Source organism: Mya arenaria, chromosome 7 (genome assembly GCF_026914265.1).
Source record: "Mya arenaria isolate MELC-2E11 chromosome 7, ASM2691426v1".
Classification (NCBI taxonomy): domain Eukaryota; kingdom Metazoa; phylum Mollusca; class Bivalvia; order Myida; family Myidae; genus Mya; species Mya arenaria.
In genome coordinates this window covers 43,428,981-43,446,547 of record NC_069128.1, presented here as the reverse complement: position 1 = coordinate 43,446,547, position 17,567 = coordinate 43,428,981, and the positions used below count along the sequence as shown (strand labels likewise).

Genomic DNA, 17,567 nt, shown 5'->3' with positions numbered 1-17,567 from the left:
TAGATGCAGATTGGCCGTTGCGTACACTTTTTTGAAACATTGAAAGAAAATGTGAATAAGAAGAAGATTAGAGCACTATGTATTGCATTTCTATTTCTTAATATACAACAAAAGATAAGCCCAAATAACTTAACATTACAATACAACCCGGTATATGGTAAACTATATAATCAGTTAATATTGGAGGTATCGCCCTGGAACTACCATCGAACCAGGAATTCATTTTGGGCTAAAATATTGCATAACTACATAACATAGTGGGAATATACGTTTGGTTAAGTAATATAATGCATTCAACCCACGAATCCCATTACAATGCCTAACGATATGACATCGTTAAAGTACCTTGCCTGTCGAATAAAAGCATTAAGTTCAAAAGAGAACAAACGCTGCGGACACATGTTTTAGAAACATAAATTTTGCTCTCTATTATAATTGGAAATAGATGCGACAAAACAATTTCAATTTTATGTTTAATACAATCGACATTTTGCCACTTTGTCTAACATTGGCGAATATTTCTTTGTGTATGTATATTTTAATCTTTGCTACATATTCGAAACAGTTTCTTCTTTAGTTGATATAGTTTGTGTTTGACTTTTTTGTCTGCAAGTTGAAATTGGCTCTTTGCATGTAATGGTTGCTTGTCCATGGTATGGTTGTGCGCTTGTTGACCGGTTTCAAGATGCACTCTTTTCCCCAAATAAGATATACCACAATCAATAGTATTGTTTAAATATTCAAAAAAGCATGAATAAATCACGAAAATAATGGTTCTTATGAAGAATACCGAGTTTAATTTTAAAGAAATGTGTAAAAACACGATAGTTCTATCTTATGAAACAATAGTTGATAGCTGTAAATCTTAATGCATTCTCCAATCATTTAACATTTTTGCGCCTTCTGCTATAAAAAACACGGTTACAATCTTGTTATTAGTATTTTATACTTTCCATTCTTTGTTAGCTAGTAAAAGGTTAATTATTCAAAATTAATGTTTGTTATACATTTGTATGTATGTATTAATTTTGAATAAGAGTTTCACTTTAAACCACCCATGCACTTATTAATTTCTCACTCACCGTACCAGCTGGTTACCCCAACTTTGACTTATAACGATATTTTGTGATTTGTGTTATCTCCGTGTTGTCTTTTCATGTTGTGTGTTATAGAGAGTGTTTGGTCTTGACCCATCTGCCTTTAAACCAGACAGCTATTGTAGTCTAAATCAAGATTATGCTTCATAGCACAATGATCAAAGCCCTACAAATACTTGTCTTACTCTATACAAATAAAAACTATTGATTTTTCAAGGAACGCATGCTGTAGTCCAAGTGTTTGTAAACATTTCATGTTTGTGTTTCAATTATGGGTAGATAATTTCGATTCTAAATTATATTTAAGGAATTATTTGCATGATTGATGTTATAATCGAGGTATGAACGCAATTTGGTTGGTTGAAGTGTGCTCGGGGATATAAAGCCAACGATTGTCGGCTGTTTAACAAATACAGTTACATAAGAGTTATGGAAAATAATACAAGACGATTACACACTGACACAGTAAACTGCAGAAGGGACAAAATAAAGTATGCGCTTACATGTACATGTTTTTGAAATGTTATTAAAAGACTAACAATTCATTCATAATCGTCAACGTATAGCGTCTGACGCATGCTGCACATTCAATTTCGTTATGCGATAATATTTTGTGTATGGAATTCTGTTTTTGCTGAACCAAAAAGTGTCAATATCAACAAGTCATCTTATAGTAGTATATGGCGGAAAAATGACTATTTAAAACTAATTTCAAAATAGAATTACATCACAAATGTATATGAGATGATCGTATTGAAATACAAACAAATGATATGTTTATTAAATAAATTTATTCAAAACGAAACCCAAATTGAAATAAACACGTCCACAGCGGTGCCGTTGCTTTGATGTCGAAGTTTATAGTCTAGCTTAAAACAGTCAAAATGGAAATGTTAAAACAGAAGCTACAATTATATATTTAAGCTCAATAACACGAACAAACCAAAAGGCTTTTTAAGGGTTTTTTTTATACTAAGTTACTAAATGATCTATTTATGTGAACAGTGCTATAACAAGTTAATTGGTCTTTAAGAATTGCAAAATTGGCCAACTTACGTCCGTCCGAGTTCTAATAAAGTATTAAATTGGGCCGATAGTTCAGAGCTTTATGACGTTTACAATATTGTGATAAATAACATCGTTGTTAACTTTTAAATGTGAACTTATTAATGATATGCATATATATTTAAATGTAAACATATACAGCTTAAACAATTGGGTCAAATCCTGTGAGAAATACAGCAGATCACAGATGTAACCATTAAACTTTAAGAGCATTAATGAGTTAACAACTATCACGATAATGTCAACAAAGTTCTGAATTATCGATTAATTCTGTTTTTTTGTTTAGCAAATTAGTAATCAGCAAACAATACCTGGTCAAACAATACCAACATCAAGATCACTAGTCATCTTTATTAAGATGTTATTACTAACGGTTTAAGAAATAGGCATAAAAACATCATTTTTTGAACTTGTATATAAAAAATCTGCGTTCTATTTTTTGTCAGCGGTCTTATATAACTGCCATCTATGGATTTTTCACAAAAAAATTGCTCTTTCCAAGACAAAAAATAAAAAGTTGTCAAAACGTTCAATCTGTGAGAGTGCAGCTTTAACAGGCTTTGGTAGCTTATTTCAATTAGCCAGAATACATGCTTTAAATGGATTTTAATAAATATTAAATGGTTTATTGTGATTATTATAAAGATAATTTCTATCTCAAGTATCAAAACTCTAAAACGAAGTTAATATTATACTATATTACACAAATTATTGAAAAACAAAAATAGTGAGTTCAACTTAATCTTGCTATTATGGACTTAAGACGATTCGAGAAATTGGGGCTTGCTAAGCAAATGGTCATTTCTGATGTATTTATGTAGAGGAAAAAAGATATGGAACTTATAATGGTTTACATCTAAAAAAAAAATACTATAATAGTAACCTTAAACGTTGCAGTTCGTTCCGCTCCAGCCAGGGTAACATTGACAAGTGTGCGTGACGGCATTAACGTAGCCATGGTTGTGGCACTCACGTACTATCATATCAAAGCCAAAAGAATCAGTAAGATCATAAAGAAACTTTTTTTAAATAATTTTAGAGAGCTTTGATATTACCTCAATGTCAACCATTAGAAAACAATATATTATGTCATTTGCAACAAAATCAACCTAGCAATTACAGTTTTTAAACGACATGTATTTGTTTTAATAAAAAATGTTGAAAGGCTTTTAGATGGGAGCAAATTTGCAAAAGGGTAAATTGTAAAATAGGAAAAGTCCGTGAATAACGATAAAGGTTATTTACCGTTGATTTCACAGGCAAGTCCCGCCCAGTCAGGCTCACAATGACATCTGTGTTCGGGATCAATATAGTGACCATGGTGATTACACTCGCGCACTGAATACAATAGTCAATATATGATCATATGATTACATATATATATATATATATTCAATATTTGAGTTATTGTGTAGACAAAAACAAAGAATTAAAACACCCCAATTATGTTTGTGGAATTCGGTATTCAAAAAAAGATCAATATTAATAAAGGCAGCGCTTTTTTCTGAGCAATAAACATAATCTCAACCATTATATACGAACAATCTTCCATTTCTTAAATGAACTGCCTTTCGGCAATTGCGTTTGATAAAACGTTTCCGGTTACAGTCGGGTCGTTCAATTTACAGAATGGGTAAGAAAGGATTACTGAAAGTTTTTTTAAAATGAAATGAAGTATCTTTAAACAATTATTAAATGAAATAACGCACTATTGGTGTAAATATGAGGCTTGAACTGCGGGGACTGATGTGATTATCGGGAATATGAACGCAATTTGGCTGGTCAAAGTACGCCTGGATTCCTTCGGACTCCACACTTCGACCAGCCCAAATGCGTTCATACCCCGATAATGACATCAACCCCGTAATTCATGTCTTAATTAAATGTGCCTCCAGACCTCATTCAAATTTATAAAGCACTGCTTATGGTTTGCATTTAATGTATCTTCAGTCTTTGTCCAAGTATATATAACTGTAGAACTGTTCACTGTTGTCATTAAATATAACTAGTGTATAGCCATGTTTTACCACATAACTGCTTGCAGCTGGCTTTCGATGCAAATATAGACCATCTTACACCATATGAGTGCTGCAGCTGACATTAAATGAAACTCTAGACCATGCCTCTTTCACAAATAACTTATCAGCTGTGATTGACGTTTGATTTATCTCTAGACCACATTTCTACCACAAAAAACTATAGCGCTGCTTACGGTTGACATTGAATGAATCTCTAGACCATGATACACCAATGCTTGCATTTTAGTTATAATATAACATTATACCAAGTTATACCATATATAACAATAGCACTGCTTATGGCTGACATTGAATGTAACTCCAATCCATGGTAAACAATAGATCACTTGAGCATTGTTAACGGCTGACACTAAATATAATTCTATAATCCTATTCTACAATTAATCACTAAGCACTACTTACGGTTCACATTGCATGCTTCTCCAGTCCAGTCATGGTCACAATCACACCTGTTTTCATGGTCATTGTAATGTCCATGCTCACAATGAATGCCTGAAATTATTATGCGTTCAAATGACTGTAAATGTTTAAACTTTGCGATAAATAGTTTATTAATGTGTGCAAGGATATGTAATTTGTTACATAAAAGCTCACCACATGATGGTAACGCAACATTTATTTCCAGGGTTATCGTGTCCGGTTGGTTTAAGCTTGTTCGTCTATCTTTGGCGGTATTTGCTATTAAGTTCAAGAATGATTGGTTATGGAAAATTAATACAACATTGTATAAAGGGTATCTTTCAGAACAACCTATTAAATACTTTTACCCGCGACATCACACGCCGTCCCAGCCCACCCGGGAGCACACGCACATCTGTGCTCGTGTTCAATGTAGTGTCCATGGTGACTGCATTCGTGTACTAAAAGTTATATGTATGAACGAAATAGTACATGGTAGTATGCCATATTCTGAAATAAAACTCGCCTTCTTACGACAGATAAAGAGGCTTTTGAATTTAGCATGATATGGTCATAAAATCCATTTAAATTTCAAAATGGTTGTATTTGTCCAATACTCATAATAACAGGTAGTTTTTTTATATGATCAAATATAAAACTGGTGGAATGTTCAGTTTTGTTTTACTCTAAGTGATGCACTTAAATTTCACTGACATTTTCATGGTGGTAACACTAACATTGGCTAATAAATATAGATCGGTGTATGTGTAGTACGTCTTTGTGGGTTTTTTATGTGATCTGGGTTGTTTTAAACGTTCTGAGTCGTCCCTCATTTGCTGCCAGTTGGGCTTTGAAATTGTGCTTAAACAGGCTAGTCGTAAAGTGCTGAGCTTGTTTCTGTAGTCTTGATTGTTTTTAATGATTGTTTTTGATTGTCTCTTTGCGGATATTTAAGAAATTAATAATGTAGAATATTCAAAGCCGTACTTAACAGGCTGAAACCTGATATTCGGATGTTTATCATGAAACAGTTCATTTCAAGAAAATTGTTGTCCGTTCAGCCATATCTGTTAGTTCTGGGTTTCATATACTGATTTTGTCTGGGTACCAGCATCACAAGACCACACTCTCGCGTAATATCGTGCCAACAAAAGTAATTGTTACCTTGCTTAAAGGGTTTGTTTCACAGTGGTTGTAATTATGATTAACACAAACAGGATCATAAGTATCTTCCATGGCCTCGAGTGTAAGATCCGAACACGAGCGTATGTTTTTTTCGGCAACAAGGTTTACCGAGTTTCCACAGTATACCCTGTGCAAGGGTGGGGATGAACCTGTCTTACACTAGCGGTCTTGGCAGATGCTTTTTCTCCCATTTCAGTAAAAACATATAGTATAAATGTATTTTTCGCTGGAACTCTTTTGTGTGTAGGGAGAAAAGTAGTTCCAATCAGGTCCTTTTTTAATATTTATCCGTGGGCAACATATGGGGATATTTCTATCATGGCCAATTATTCGGATCTACTGACCTGGGATAAGAGATATATCGTTATTTATGTAAACGTTTGTTTGTTTGTTTTTCGTATGAAAGGAAAAATATAGTTACTTTTATATCTCAAAATTATGGTAAAAAAGCCGAACTTCATAATCACGATTTCACTTACATCCCGATTCGCAGAACATTCCATACCAGTCAGTGTAGCAGATGCATATTTGCTGATAAGCATCGAAGTGACCTTTGTTGTTGCATTGAGAACCTAGAGGATATTTTCATGTTTCAGTTATCCAACCATTTACCCTGCCAAAATCTTTATAAGATTCAAATGCTAAAAGAGAGAATTACTAAAACAGACTTATTGTTTTAAGATTAACATTAAATCTTACCTTGTCAGTTACATTAATGCAGTACACCATTGTTGTTATCATAATTATGCAATCTAGGTAAACGTCATTCCATTGGATGAATTCAATGTTAAACTCATCATGTGTTACTGCCCGTTTCACCATTAAAAGGTAAGTGGTTGGATCATATTCATGTTTTACAATGTTTTCTCAGTATGGATACAAAATGTATATATTCGGAAAAAAGACAGAACGGCGTATTGTATAGATCGTTATTGTCCGGTCACTATGACTTAAGGAAGCAGTGTGTGCTTACTTGGCGATAGAGCCTGGTTCTCGCACGCCGCGCCCGTCCAGCCATAATGACATTCACACCTGTGGTCTGGTTCAATATAATGACCATTGTGGCTGCACTCACGTACTGAAGAAATCGAGTACATTTAACAGTTTAATGTTTGCAATGGGCATCTATTGTGTAGATCGTACCGAGAAATTGGGACGACTTACAAGTGAATCCGAAGCTGCGCCCGACAGTCGTTGCTTGTTTCAGGTTTTGACATACATAGTGTAAATGTTTTATTAAGGAATTGGTAATAATGATAAATTACAACTTAAGTAATTAAATGATCTACAAATTATTTACGGCGATGTACAGAGGTACATCCCTACTTTTCAAACTCAATAATTGTTTTCAATACAAACTACTTGAGAGACGAAGAAAATTGCTGAATGAAACAATCTTCATTTTACAAAAAAACATATGTTACATCATACAATAACATCAATCAATAATATGAAGGTTTTTCCGAGTCGTAACACTGTTTATGTTTTACATTTATAAGCGACTGTCTTACGCTCAGCTCTTTATTTGCAAACCATGTTTATTTCCAAACGTTTAAGTAGTTTTGGTTCGATTTATGCTGTTCTTTAGACGTAAAAGCAAACCTCACTAGTGCCTCAAGGCACTGACTTTATGGCGACGTTTTTATAATTTTAAGAATCAAAACGAATGTAAACAACTGCTTTATTTATCCACGTGTTATCTGGTGGTTTTTAATTTATTTATACAAGCAAAGGGGGAAGGTCGTTTCTTAGCGTGCTCCGATTAGATTGTTAGCCAGTTTAGGTTTTTGGAGCCTAGTTCTTAGACAGAATGAAACCCTGATTAGTGCTTCCCTGGTTCATTAACGTGCACCAGTGTTTAGCACTTACACACTGGACTCCCTTTAAACCTCACTCCCGGAAGGAAGACCATAAGAGTTCGGTGTATTGAACCTGCGACCTCTGAATTGAGTCGAATGTGTAACCATTAAAGCAAGGATCCGCCGCCACAGGTCATCTTTCGGTTAATTTGATTGCCACAGTTATTCTCCGATAAATATTGACAAATGAAGTATTTTAGCCAAATGTATTCAAAGCTTTGACTTATCCAGTTTCGAACAATTGGTTGTTGGTAATCAATAATTACACAGTGAACACAATTAAACATAAGTCAAACGTACAGTTAAGTTCACAATTTGTTCCGGTCCATTCGTGGTCACAGTCACACCTGCTATGTTCGTGGTTGTAGTGTCCATGGTGACTACAGTCCGGTACTAGATATAGTAAACAGGTACAATTTAATGCAATAACACTTTAATAGAAGAATATTCAAAGGATATATGATATGGAAGGGAGATCAAATATAATATGGAAGGGAGATCAAATACAATCTTGAAGGGAGATAAAAAAAAATATTATTAAAAGGAGATATCAAATATTATCTTTAAGGAAGATTCTCTTTAATGTGAAAGGGTTATCAAATACAATGTGGAAAGGAGACCCAATACAATCTGGAAGGGAAGTCAAATAAAATATGGAAAGAAGACCAAATACAATCTAGAAGGGAAGTCAAATAAAATATGGAAGGGAGATCAAATATAATATGGAAGGGAGATCAAATATAATATGGAAGGGAGATCAAATATAATATGGAAGGGAGATCAAATATAATATGGAAGGGAGATCAAATATAATATGGAAGGGAGATCAAATATAATATGGAAGGGAGATCAAATATAATATGGAAGGGAGATCAAATAAAATATGGAAGGGAGATCAAATATAATATGGAAGGGAGATCAAATACAATCATGAAGGGAGATCAAATACAATATGGAAAGGTGATCAAATACAATCATGAAGGGAGATCAAATACAATATGGAAAGGAGATCAAATACAATCTTTAAGGGAGATCAAATACAATATGGAAAGGTGATCAAATACAATCATGAAGGGAGATCAAATCAAATATGTTAAGGTGATCAAAAATAATATGGAAAGGAGACAAAATACAATCTTGAAGGGAGATCAAATATAATATGGAAGGGAGATCAAATATAATATGGAAGGGAGATCAAATATAATATGGAAGGGAGATCAAATATAATATGGAAGGGAGATCAAATATAATATGGAAGGGAGATCAAATAAAATATGGAAGGGAGATCAAATAAAATATAGAAGGGAGATCAAATAAAATATAGAAGGAAGATAAAATATAATCTTGAAAGAAGATCAAATACAACATGGAAAGGAGATCAAATATTCTCTTGAAGGAATATCAAATATGATAGGAAAACGGAGATCAAATACAATCATAAAGGGAGATCAAATAAAACATGGAAAGGAGATCAAATATAATCTTGAAAGAAGATCAAATATACTCTTGAAAGAAGATCAAATACAACATGGAAAGGAGATCAAATATTATCTTGAAGGAAGACCAAATACACCTTAACAAGAAAACTGCTTTTCATGTATCTTCTATCACCAACCCAACAAATAAAATACCTTGCATGTCGCAGCTAGGACCGGTCCATTCCGGCAAACAATCACACTTTTGTTCTGGTTCTTTGAAGTGCCCGTTACGGCTGCATTCTTTATCTAATAACAACAATATTAATAATAAAATTAATTATAATAATGATGATGATAATATAATAAACACATTAAGTCATACAGCATCCAATGGATTGATGTTTCTACCAAGATAAAACTACTCTATTTTGAAACAAATAATATAATTTAACATAGTGTATTATATTATAATTAGTTTAATTAACCAACCATATATTTAGATGGTCATTATTAATGTATAGTTTATAAAAGAAAATAAACATTTACTTTATTCTGAGCATTTGATATTACCTCTAAGAGATAAACAGAGAGTTACCAATTTCACAATGGACGCCACTCCAGCCATGGTAACATTCACAATAATAATTCCAGCTGAACAGATGGCAGATCCCTTCAATACATGGATTGTTTGAGCAGGCGTCTGTTTGTATTAGAATAACAAATATTAAAAATTAAAATATATCATGATTTGTAAAGGAATGATCATGCGTGTATGTGATATCAAAGACATAAACCAACAAAGCATATGATATTAATAGCACTGACCAAGTGCATTAAGCGAAGCCAAGAGAATTTGCTACTTATAGCACTGACCAATAGTGCATTAAGCGAAGCCAAGAGAATATGATATTTATAGCATTGACCGATAGAGCTTGGTACAAGAGTTAATGCTATTTATAGCAATGATCGATGAAGCATGGGGCGAAGACAAAAATATATGATATTTATGACACAAACCATAAGAGCATGGGAAAAAAATCAAGATGCTTTTGACATTTTAAGTACAGACCATTGAGCCTAGGGAATTATACAATTATATTATATGTGTGGCACAAACTATGAGAGCATGGGGTGAAGAGAGGATATGCTATTTATGGCATTAACCATGATACAATACAGCAAAGACAGGATTATTTGAGTGGCATACACTATGAGAACATAGGGCGAAGACATGATATGATATATATGGCATAAAACCATGCGACCATAGGGCGAAGGCATGATATGATATGAATGGTATTAACCAAGAGAGCATAGGGCGAAGACATGATGTGATATCAATGGCATGCACCAAGAGAGCATGGGGTGAAGACATGATGTGATATCAATGGCATACACCAAGAGAACATGGGGTGAAGAGAATATGATATTTATGGCATAAAACCATACGGCCATAAGGCGAAGACATGGTATGATATCAGTGGCATAAACCAAGAGGGCATAGGGCGAAGACAGAATATGGTATGAATGGTATAAACCAAGAGAAGACAGAGCGAAGACGTGATATGATATCAATGGCATACACCAAGAGGGCATAGGGCGAAGACATGATCTGATATGAATGGTATAAACCAAGAGAGCATAGGGCGAAGACAGGATATGATATGAATGATATAAACCAAGAGAACATAGTGCGATGACATGATATCAATGGCATACACCAAGAGGGCATAGGGCGAAGACAAGGATATGATATGAATGGTATAAGCAAAGAGAGCATAGGGTGAAGACAGGATGTAATATTTATGTCATGAACAAAGACCACATGGGACGCAGGACATTTATTTAACATAATATTGGAGCATATTGGAAATACGAAAAAAGATATAATAAATGTGGCATACACAATGAGGGCATTTGGAACATATCCAAGGTGTTGCGATCATCGGAAAATATCCGCTATTGTCGAAAGGCAGTTCATTTAAGGAATGGAAGTTAAGGTGTAAATATGTTGTCTGTCTACATCGTCGGAAACAACTTGTCAAAACAATTGCATTACTTAAACTAAATTTAGTTATTTATTTTTCTACATTTGCAGGCAAACAAATTCAAAATATGTACCTTTTGTGGTGGTGGTCGTCAGGGGGATTGTTGTTGTTGCCTTTGTTGATGTAGGTGTTGGTATTGTTGAAGATGATAATTTTGTTGCCTGGGCTGTTGTTGGTGCTATAGACAATGTTGTCCTTCCCGATGTTGTATTGGTAGTATTAGAATGTATTGTTGTGGTTACTGTTGGTGTTGATGATGGTGGTGTCTGAACTGCTGATATATCTGTAGAGTTAGAGGTTATTGTTGTATATACTGTTGGTTGTGGTGTCTGGCCTGTTATTGTTGTTATTAATGAGGTTGCCTTAATCGTTGTTGTAATTATATTATTGAAAGTCCCTGTGTTGGTTACTGTTGGTGTTGATGGTAGGGCCGTTTGTGATGATGTAGTTGTCTGACCTGTTTGCGCCGTTATTGAAGTTGTTTCTGTTTTTGGTGTTGTCTTGGTAGTAGTGGAAGTGATTCGTGTGGCTACAGCTGAAAATAACTGACAATTAATAAACATGGATAACAAGTTGTTCTTCGCGAACAATTAAGGAAATGAGAAAATAACAAAAAACTAAAACAACTTACTTTAACGTCTTCATTAAAATGATGATTGGACTTTACAAACATACATTTGACGTATCCCTAGTCAATGTTCTGCGTATTGTATTGTTTTTCTGCTGTGTTCGTTCTTTTGATGATATGTGTGTGCCCGGTGTATGGTTCCTTCCAGATTGTATTTGTTTTCAAGTCAGGTTTATAAAGGAGTGAGAGTTATATCAGTGCAATATCAAAGCAAAGCCATGTACTTGCTGATTTTAATACTACCTGATTCCCATAATCAAATAGTTCATTTAAGTAAAGCTTGAATATCACGGTATAAGCATATTGTTACTTATATAACTCATGATAATATTAAATGCTGACATTAAACCTGATTATTCCTGTATATTTCTTACGTATTTTAAGAACGTTTCTTCCTCATATCGACTGTTCTTGATGGTTTGCGGACAGATAATATTAAAACAAGATTCCCATACAAAGTTCAGTTAAGTAAAGCTTGAAACTATAAAAACAAGCATTGTGTCACTTCTATCACTGACGAGAACACTTGCATGCACGTCTTTTAAAGCTGATTATAATGCATGTTTACATCGTAAGTTTAAGTTAATGCCTTTCTTATCGGCTGAGCTTCGCATACCTAAAGGGATTGATATGCCATATACAGTATAGTACTAATTTTGAAAGGGGCTTTCAAAGTAACTAGCCATAGCTTCATTTTGAATTCCTCGTCCATTTTTCGTACAAACACAACCTCGGATGTTTATGGATGGTTTACAATGCCAGAATTTTTTACATTTAATTACGCTGCAAATATATAGCGTAGTAATTCAATTTAGCAGTTAAACTTATGGGCATAACTCTTATGAAAATTAATTATATATGCAATAATACTCTACAAAGGAAAATCAATTAGACTTTGTTTTACAATATATATGCAAAAAGCTACAGAAACATGCTCAGTAGCAAAAAGTTTAAACATAACCCGGTTAAGTGGCAATGGGCAACGCCAAAGACATAGAACACAAATTCACAAACAAGAAACATAGAACAGCACACAACTCTACAAACAGCACAGTGCATAAATATTATAAGATAAGAGTGAGGTTTGTGCACATTAACTGGTTTAAACCCCCAGTAAATTTACATTTTACTGACCGTTCCAAGGCGGTACCTAACAATTCTTGATAAACATACCAATTATATATATACAAACCTCACTCTTATCCCAACAATTCTTAATAAAGATAAATCTTATCAAAGTATGTATGTATGTATGTATGTATTTCTTTAGACCTTGCGGTCAAGGATAACCCGTGAAAGTGCAAGCACCTATTTTAAACGGGGTCCTTGGTTTTTGCTGAAAGGACAGCACGCTGAAGAGGCAGTGGTGGGATACAAGGAAGTCCGGGTGCGATACCCTAGCTCTTTTTCGAAGAGACCCCTTGGTTCTTTTACGTGCTCGGTGTAAAGCACCGATACACGGGGTACAACTTTCCTGGGTTAAACCAGTACTGAGTACACCACTTTTCCAAGCACTACCCTTTAAATGCCGAGCGCTAGGCAAGGGAGCTACTTGTACCAATTTTTAACGTTTTTTGGTATGACGCGGCCAGGGATCGAACCCACGACCTCCCGCTCCGTAGGCGGACGCTTAACCACTAGGCCATGGAGACGGATCATGCATGCATTAACTTGAGGAAACTTATCAATCAAACAAATAATAAAAAAAAACGAAAAGGTACACGTTTAAACATTTCCATTATTAATTATTAATACGATTTAAAATTTTACGTACTACTTCTACTGATGTACCGGTATACATCCGAGGTTGTTTCGAACGCAAAATGGCCTAGGAGTTCCGATTGCTTCGACTGAACTTTAACCCTTTGATTTAGATATGGTCAAGTGGTTGTATTGTTCTCTCACAATAAAGATTTAGCTATTTTGTATTAAAATTATAAATTATGGTGTATTCTATTTATATGCTTTCTCCGATTTTGATATAAAACAGATCGCTTGGATAACAGCATTTTGGGGCGGGAGAGGAAGGGTGCAGGTTTATAACATTAGATATGCGATATTTGGACAAACTAGAATGAAGAGTCATAGAAGTTAAATTATACGTATTTTCATTCTAGTGTAAAATGTATAGTTTACCGACCCCAAGCGAAATGCATATGAGCTTATCTTAACTATATCAGTGGAGTGACTTTGATTGGCATGTGCATTGGGTTTTTTGTTAATGATAGCGTCTTTTAAAATTATAAAATTGCCAATATTTCACTGATTTGATCTTCATGCGCTTCGGAAAAATATCTCTATAATGAGTTATTTTGTTATAATCAGAACATACCTTGATCACAATTCGTACCAGTCCACCCTTGTTGGCATATACAATAATAAGAGCCTTTTGCAAGGGCAAGGCAGGTCCCGGATTGGCAAGGGTTTGCCCAACAGGGATCTGAAATTGGGAATAAAAAATATAGTAATTAAATTGGTTAAGACATAATTAAATCTCCAAGTACAAAAGAAATATTGCAATTGAAGTATAATTGATGTTAATTATTTACATACATTACAACTGTGCTAGTGAATTCAATTTTGTGTTAAAGGTGATTTACACCGACAGTTTACCAAAAGTGTTTCTATATATATATGATATTAAATTATAGGAATTTAGGCGGAGCAGTTCTAACAAAGTGGATGGATATTTTATACGTTTTGTTTTTCAACGTGTTGAATGAAATTACCTATTACTGCTTGTAACGTTGTTGTCAGAGGTGCTGTTGTTGGGAGTGCGTTTGTTGTGGTTATAATTATAACAACACATAAAACATAGAATAGTTATGTTAGTAAACTCTTGATAGTTACTTATACAATGTTGTATATCTTAAAACGGACACGTCTTTGTTTAATGATAACATGAGTACTACAGAAACATGCCCAGTAATCAAAACTTTGAAATAAACCCAAGCACAAGGCTTGAGTGCCCAAACGAAAATGAACTAGACACACACACGTATAAATATTAACTTCACGAGTACACACACCACAAACATACCATAAAACCTTGAGATTAAGCCCAGTTACACCTGTTAAAATCTTCAGTGAGTATTTACCTAAATTTCATTAACCCTGCCAAAGCAGTTTTCCAAATAGGTCTTATTTTGATATAGCCACATCCCAGAATGGCTTACTTTTGTTTACAATATTCAACATTTTACCCACATTTTGCACAGGCTTTACATTTTTCTACACACAGTGAGATTATATCAACAACACAAATATGCAAAACTCATTGCTGTGCAAGTTTCCCTTAACTTGCATTTTCAGCCACAGGGGCACTGGATTATAATATTCGGCAGATTGCAATTTTTCAGAACGTTTTAGAGTAAACGTCATCAATGCTAACTTTCAAATCGTAACTGTTCTGGAAGTTTATTGAATACACTTATGCTTTGCTGTATATCTAACAAGACTTATGACAACTATTTTAGCTGAACGGATTTATATCTATATGTATGAGCATATCTTAAAATAGTTAACGTTTAAAGGTTAACGACGATGTTTTTAATTTCTTTATTAACTTTAACAAAGTTCTGATCATTCGGTATTAACGACAGTATAATATTTGCGTTATACCCTTTATCTTGTGGTGTTGTGTATCTCTGGTAATGTATTTATAAGTTCTTGGCACTTTTTATTTCACACATGGTTATTGCAGCCCTCGCTCAAACTTCTAAAACTTCTTAAATCGCTCGTAACATGATTAAGATAAGCTCGCTAGTTTTGTATTTCAATAATTTACATGATATATTCTTCTTTAAGTGTTTTTGTTTTACTTTAAATAGCAATTATCTTTATGATAATCACAATAAAACATTTTTCATTTCATTTATAAAAATCAAATTAGTTTATTCTTATGCCTTTACGGTCGATTCTGACAATTTGTATTCTCGCATCAACTTAAATTGGTTGTTAACTGACCTGTTTCGCAATACGCAAAGGCCTCAAAATAGTGTTTACAATATTGTTTTAGGTAAAAGGTTTACATACTCTGTACACCTTCCAAATTAGGAACGATCTTTTTTGGGAGTGAAACATACATTCTTGGCGCATGTTTTGGGATATGAAGGAGTTTAATGCATATATGATGTATCTTAAATTAAGAATTAAAGGAAGAACAAATTGCTTTAAAAAGCGATAAGTATGAAGCCCACAACAAAAAGTGGGAAATACTGAAACTAGCATACAATCATTAAAAAAATGACACAAATAGCCATAACGATTTAGTTTATTTATTTATTTAATATTTGTTTAATACATGTATTTTTTTAATTATTTAACAAATATTAAATCTCTATTGTATCTTATCTTGTACGAATATCTAAGTGTAGAGGAAATCACTGTCGCGTGTATGTGTGTGTGCGTGTGTGCTCAACCATATTGATAGAAAATTCATAGAATGTTTTACTATTAAAGATGACCATGAATGTGTATGTGCCCGGTGTATGGTCCCTTCCAGATTGTATTTGTTTTTAAAATCAGGTTTATACCGGAGTGAGAGTTATATCAGTGCAAAATTGAAGTAAAGCCATGCATTGGCTAATTTTATACTACCTGATTTAGTTCATTTAAGTTAAGCTTGAATTTCACGGCGTAAGCATATTCCTACTCAAATGACTTATGTGAATAGCAATTGCTGATTTCAAACCTGATTATGATGTATATCTTTTACGTATTTTAAGTACGTTTCTTTCTCATATCACCTGGTCTTGATGGTTTGCGGACTGATAACAGTATTCCCGCACATAGTTCAGTTAAGTAAAGCTTGAATATAACGGTACTAACATGTTTCGACCTTTATCACTGAACATTCAATGCTTGAATGCACGTATTGTAAGTTGATTATTATGCATATTTACAGCGTAAGCTAAGTACATTTCTTTCTTATCGGCTGAACTTGATGGTTCGCAGACTAAAAGGGATTGATATGTCATATAGTCTAGTGGTAATTTTGGTGGGGGCGTATCTTAGGACCAAGCTATAGCTTCCGCCTCAGTTGGAATTCCTCGTCCATTTTTTCGTACGAACACAACCTCGGATGTACATGGACGGTTTACAAAGTCAGAATTCCTTACATTAATCTACGCTGCAAGTAGATCGCGTAGTAATTCAATTTAGCAGTTTAACTTAAAGAAGTACTTTTACTCCAAAATAAGATTAACCAAAATTAATTCAATGTTTGGTTGTACAAATAAGGATGAAGAAATGTTGAAAACAATGGTTCTTATGAAGGATACAGAGTTTTATTTGAAAGAAACATGGTTTGAGATTACAGTAGTTCACAGTCAATAATTTAGCACTCACCATTTTTTTTTTATATTTTTGCGTTTTCAGCTATTAAATTCACAGTTACAATCTTGTTATCAGTTGTTAATATTTTAAATAAATGCATTATTTAATAAGTAGTTGAAGGTGTTTCACTCAAAATTTATGTTTGTTAAGCACGTGTATGTTTGATATTGAATACGACTGTCACTAAGAGCACTACTCTTATGAAAATATATTATATATGCAATATAACACTACTAAGGGAAATCAATCATTCGAACTGTGTAATACAAATTACACGTTTAAACACTCCAATTAGTTAATAATATTATTTGAAATTTTACGAACTACTTCTTCTGATGTACCGGTTTACATCCGAGGTTGTTTTCGATGCAAAATGGCTGTGGATTTCCAATGGCTTCGACTGAACTTTAAACCTTTGATATAAATGTGGTCAACTGGTTGTATTGTTCTCTCCCGATAAAGGTTTGACTTAAATTATACATTTTGGTGTAT

The 17,567-nt window shown here is 33.8% G+C and overlaps 1 protein-coding gene across 2 annotated transcripts in view; it reads right to left on the bottom strand.

Annotated features, from left to right (window-relative positions):
• Positions 1-1,869: 1,869 nt before the first annotated feature.
• The window catches only part of LOC128240849 (neurogenic locus notch homolog protein 2-like), a 31,778-nt gene continuing 16,080 nt past the window's right edge, over positions 1,870-17,567 (bottom strand). The window contains exons 15-26 of one of the 2 annotated variants that reach the window (XM_052957782.1): positions 14,071-14,178; positions 11,184-11,645; positions 9,658-9,762; positions 9,276-9,368; positions 7,945-8,037; positions 6,759-6,863; positions 6,265-6,357; positions 4,969-5,061; positions 4,604-4,693; positions 3,408-3,500; positions 3,046-3,138; positions 1,870-1,966 (exon numbers count right to left, since the gene is read on the bottom strand). In XM_052957782.1, coding sequence (XP_052813742.1) covers positions 3,047-3,138; positions 3,408-3,500; positions 4,604-4,693; positions 4,969-5,061; positions 6,265-6,357; positions 6,759-6,863; positions 7,945-8,037; positions 9,276-9,368; positions 9,658-9,762; positions 11,184-11,645; positions 14,071-14,178 — 1,427 coding nt within the window. In that variant the 3' untranslated portion in view covers positions 1,870-1,966; position 3,046. The remainder of the gene's footprint in view (positions 1,967-3,045; positions 3,139-3,407; positions 3,501-4,603; positions 4,694-4,968; positions 5,062-6,264; positions 6,358-6,758; positions 6,864-7,944; positions 8,038-9,275; positions 9,369-9,657; positions 9,763-11,183; positions 11,646-14,070; positions 14,179-17,567) is intronic. The other variant, XM_052957783.1, reaches the window with a different exon arrangement.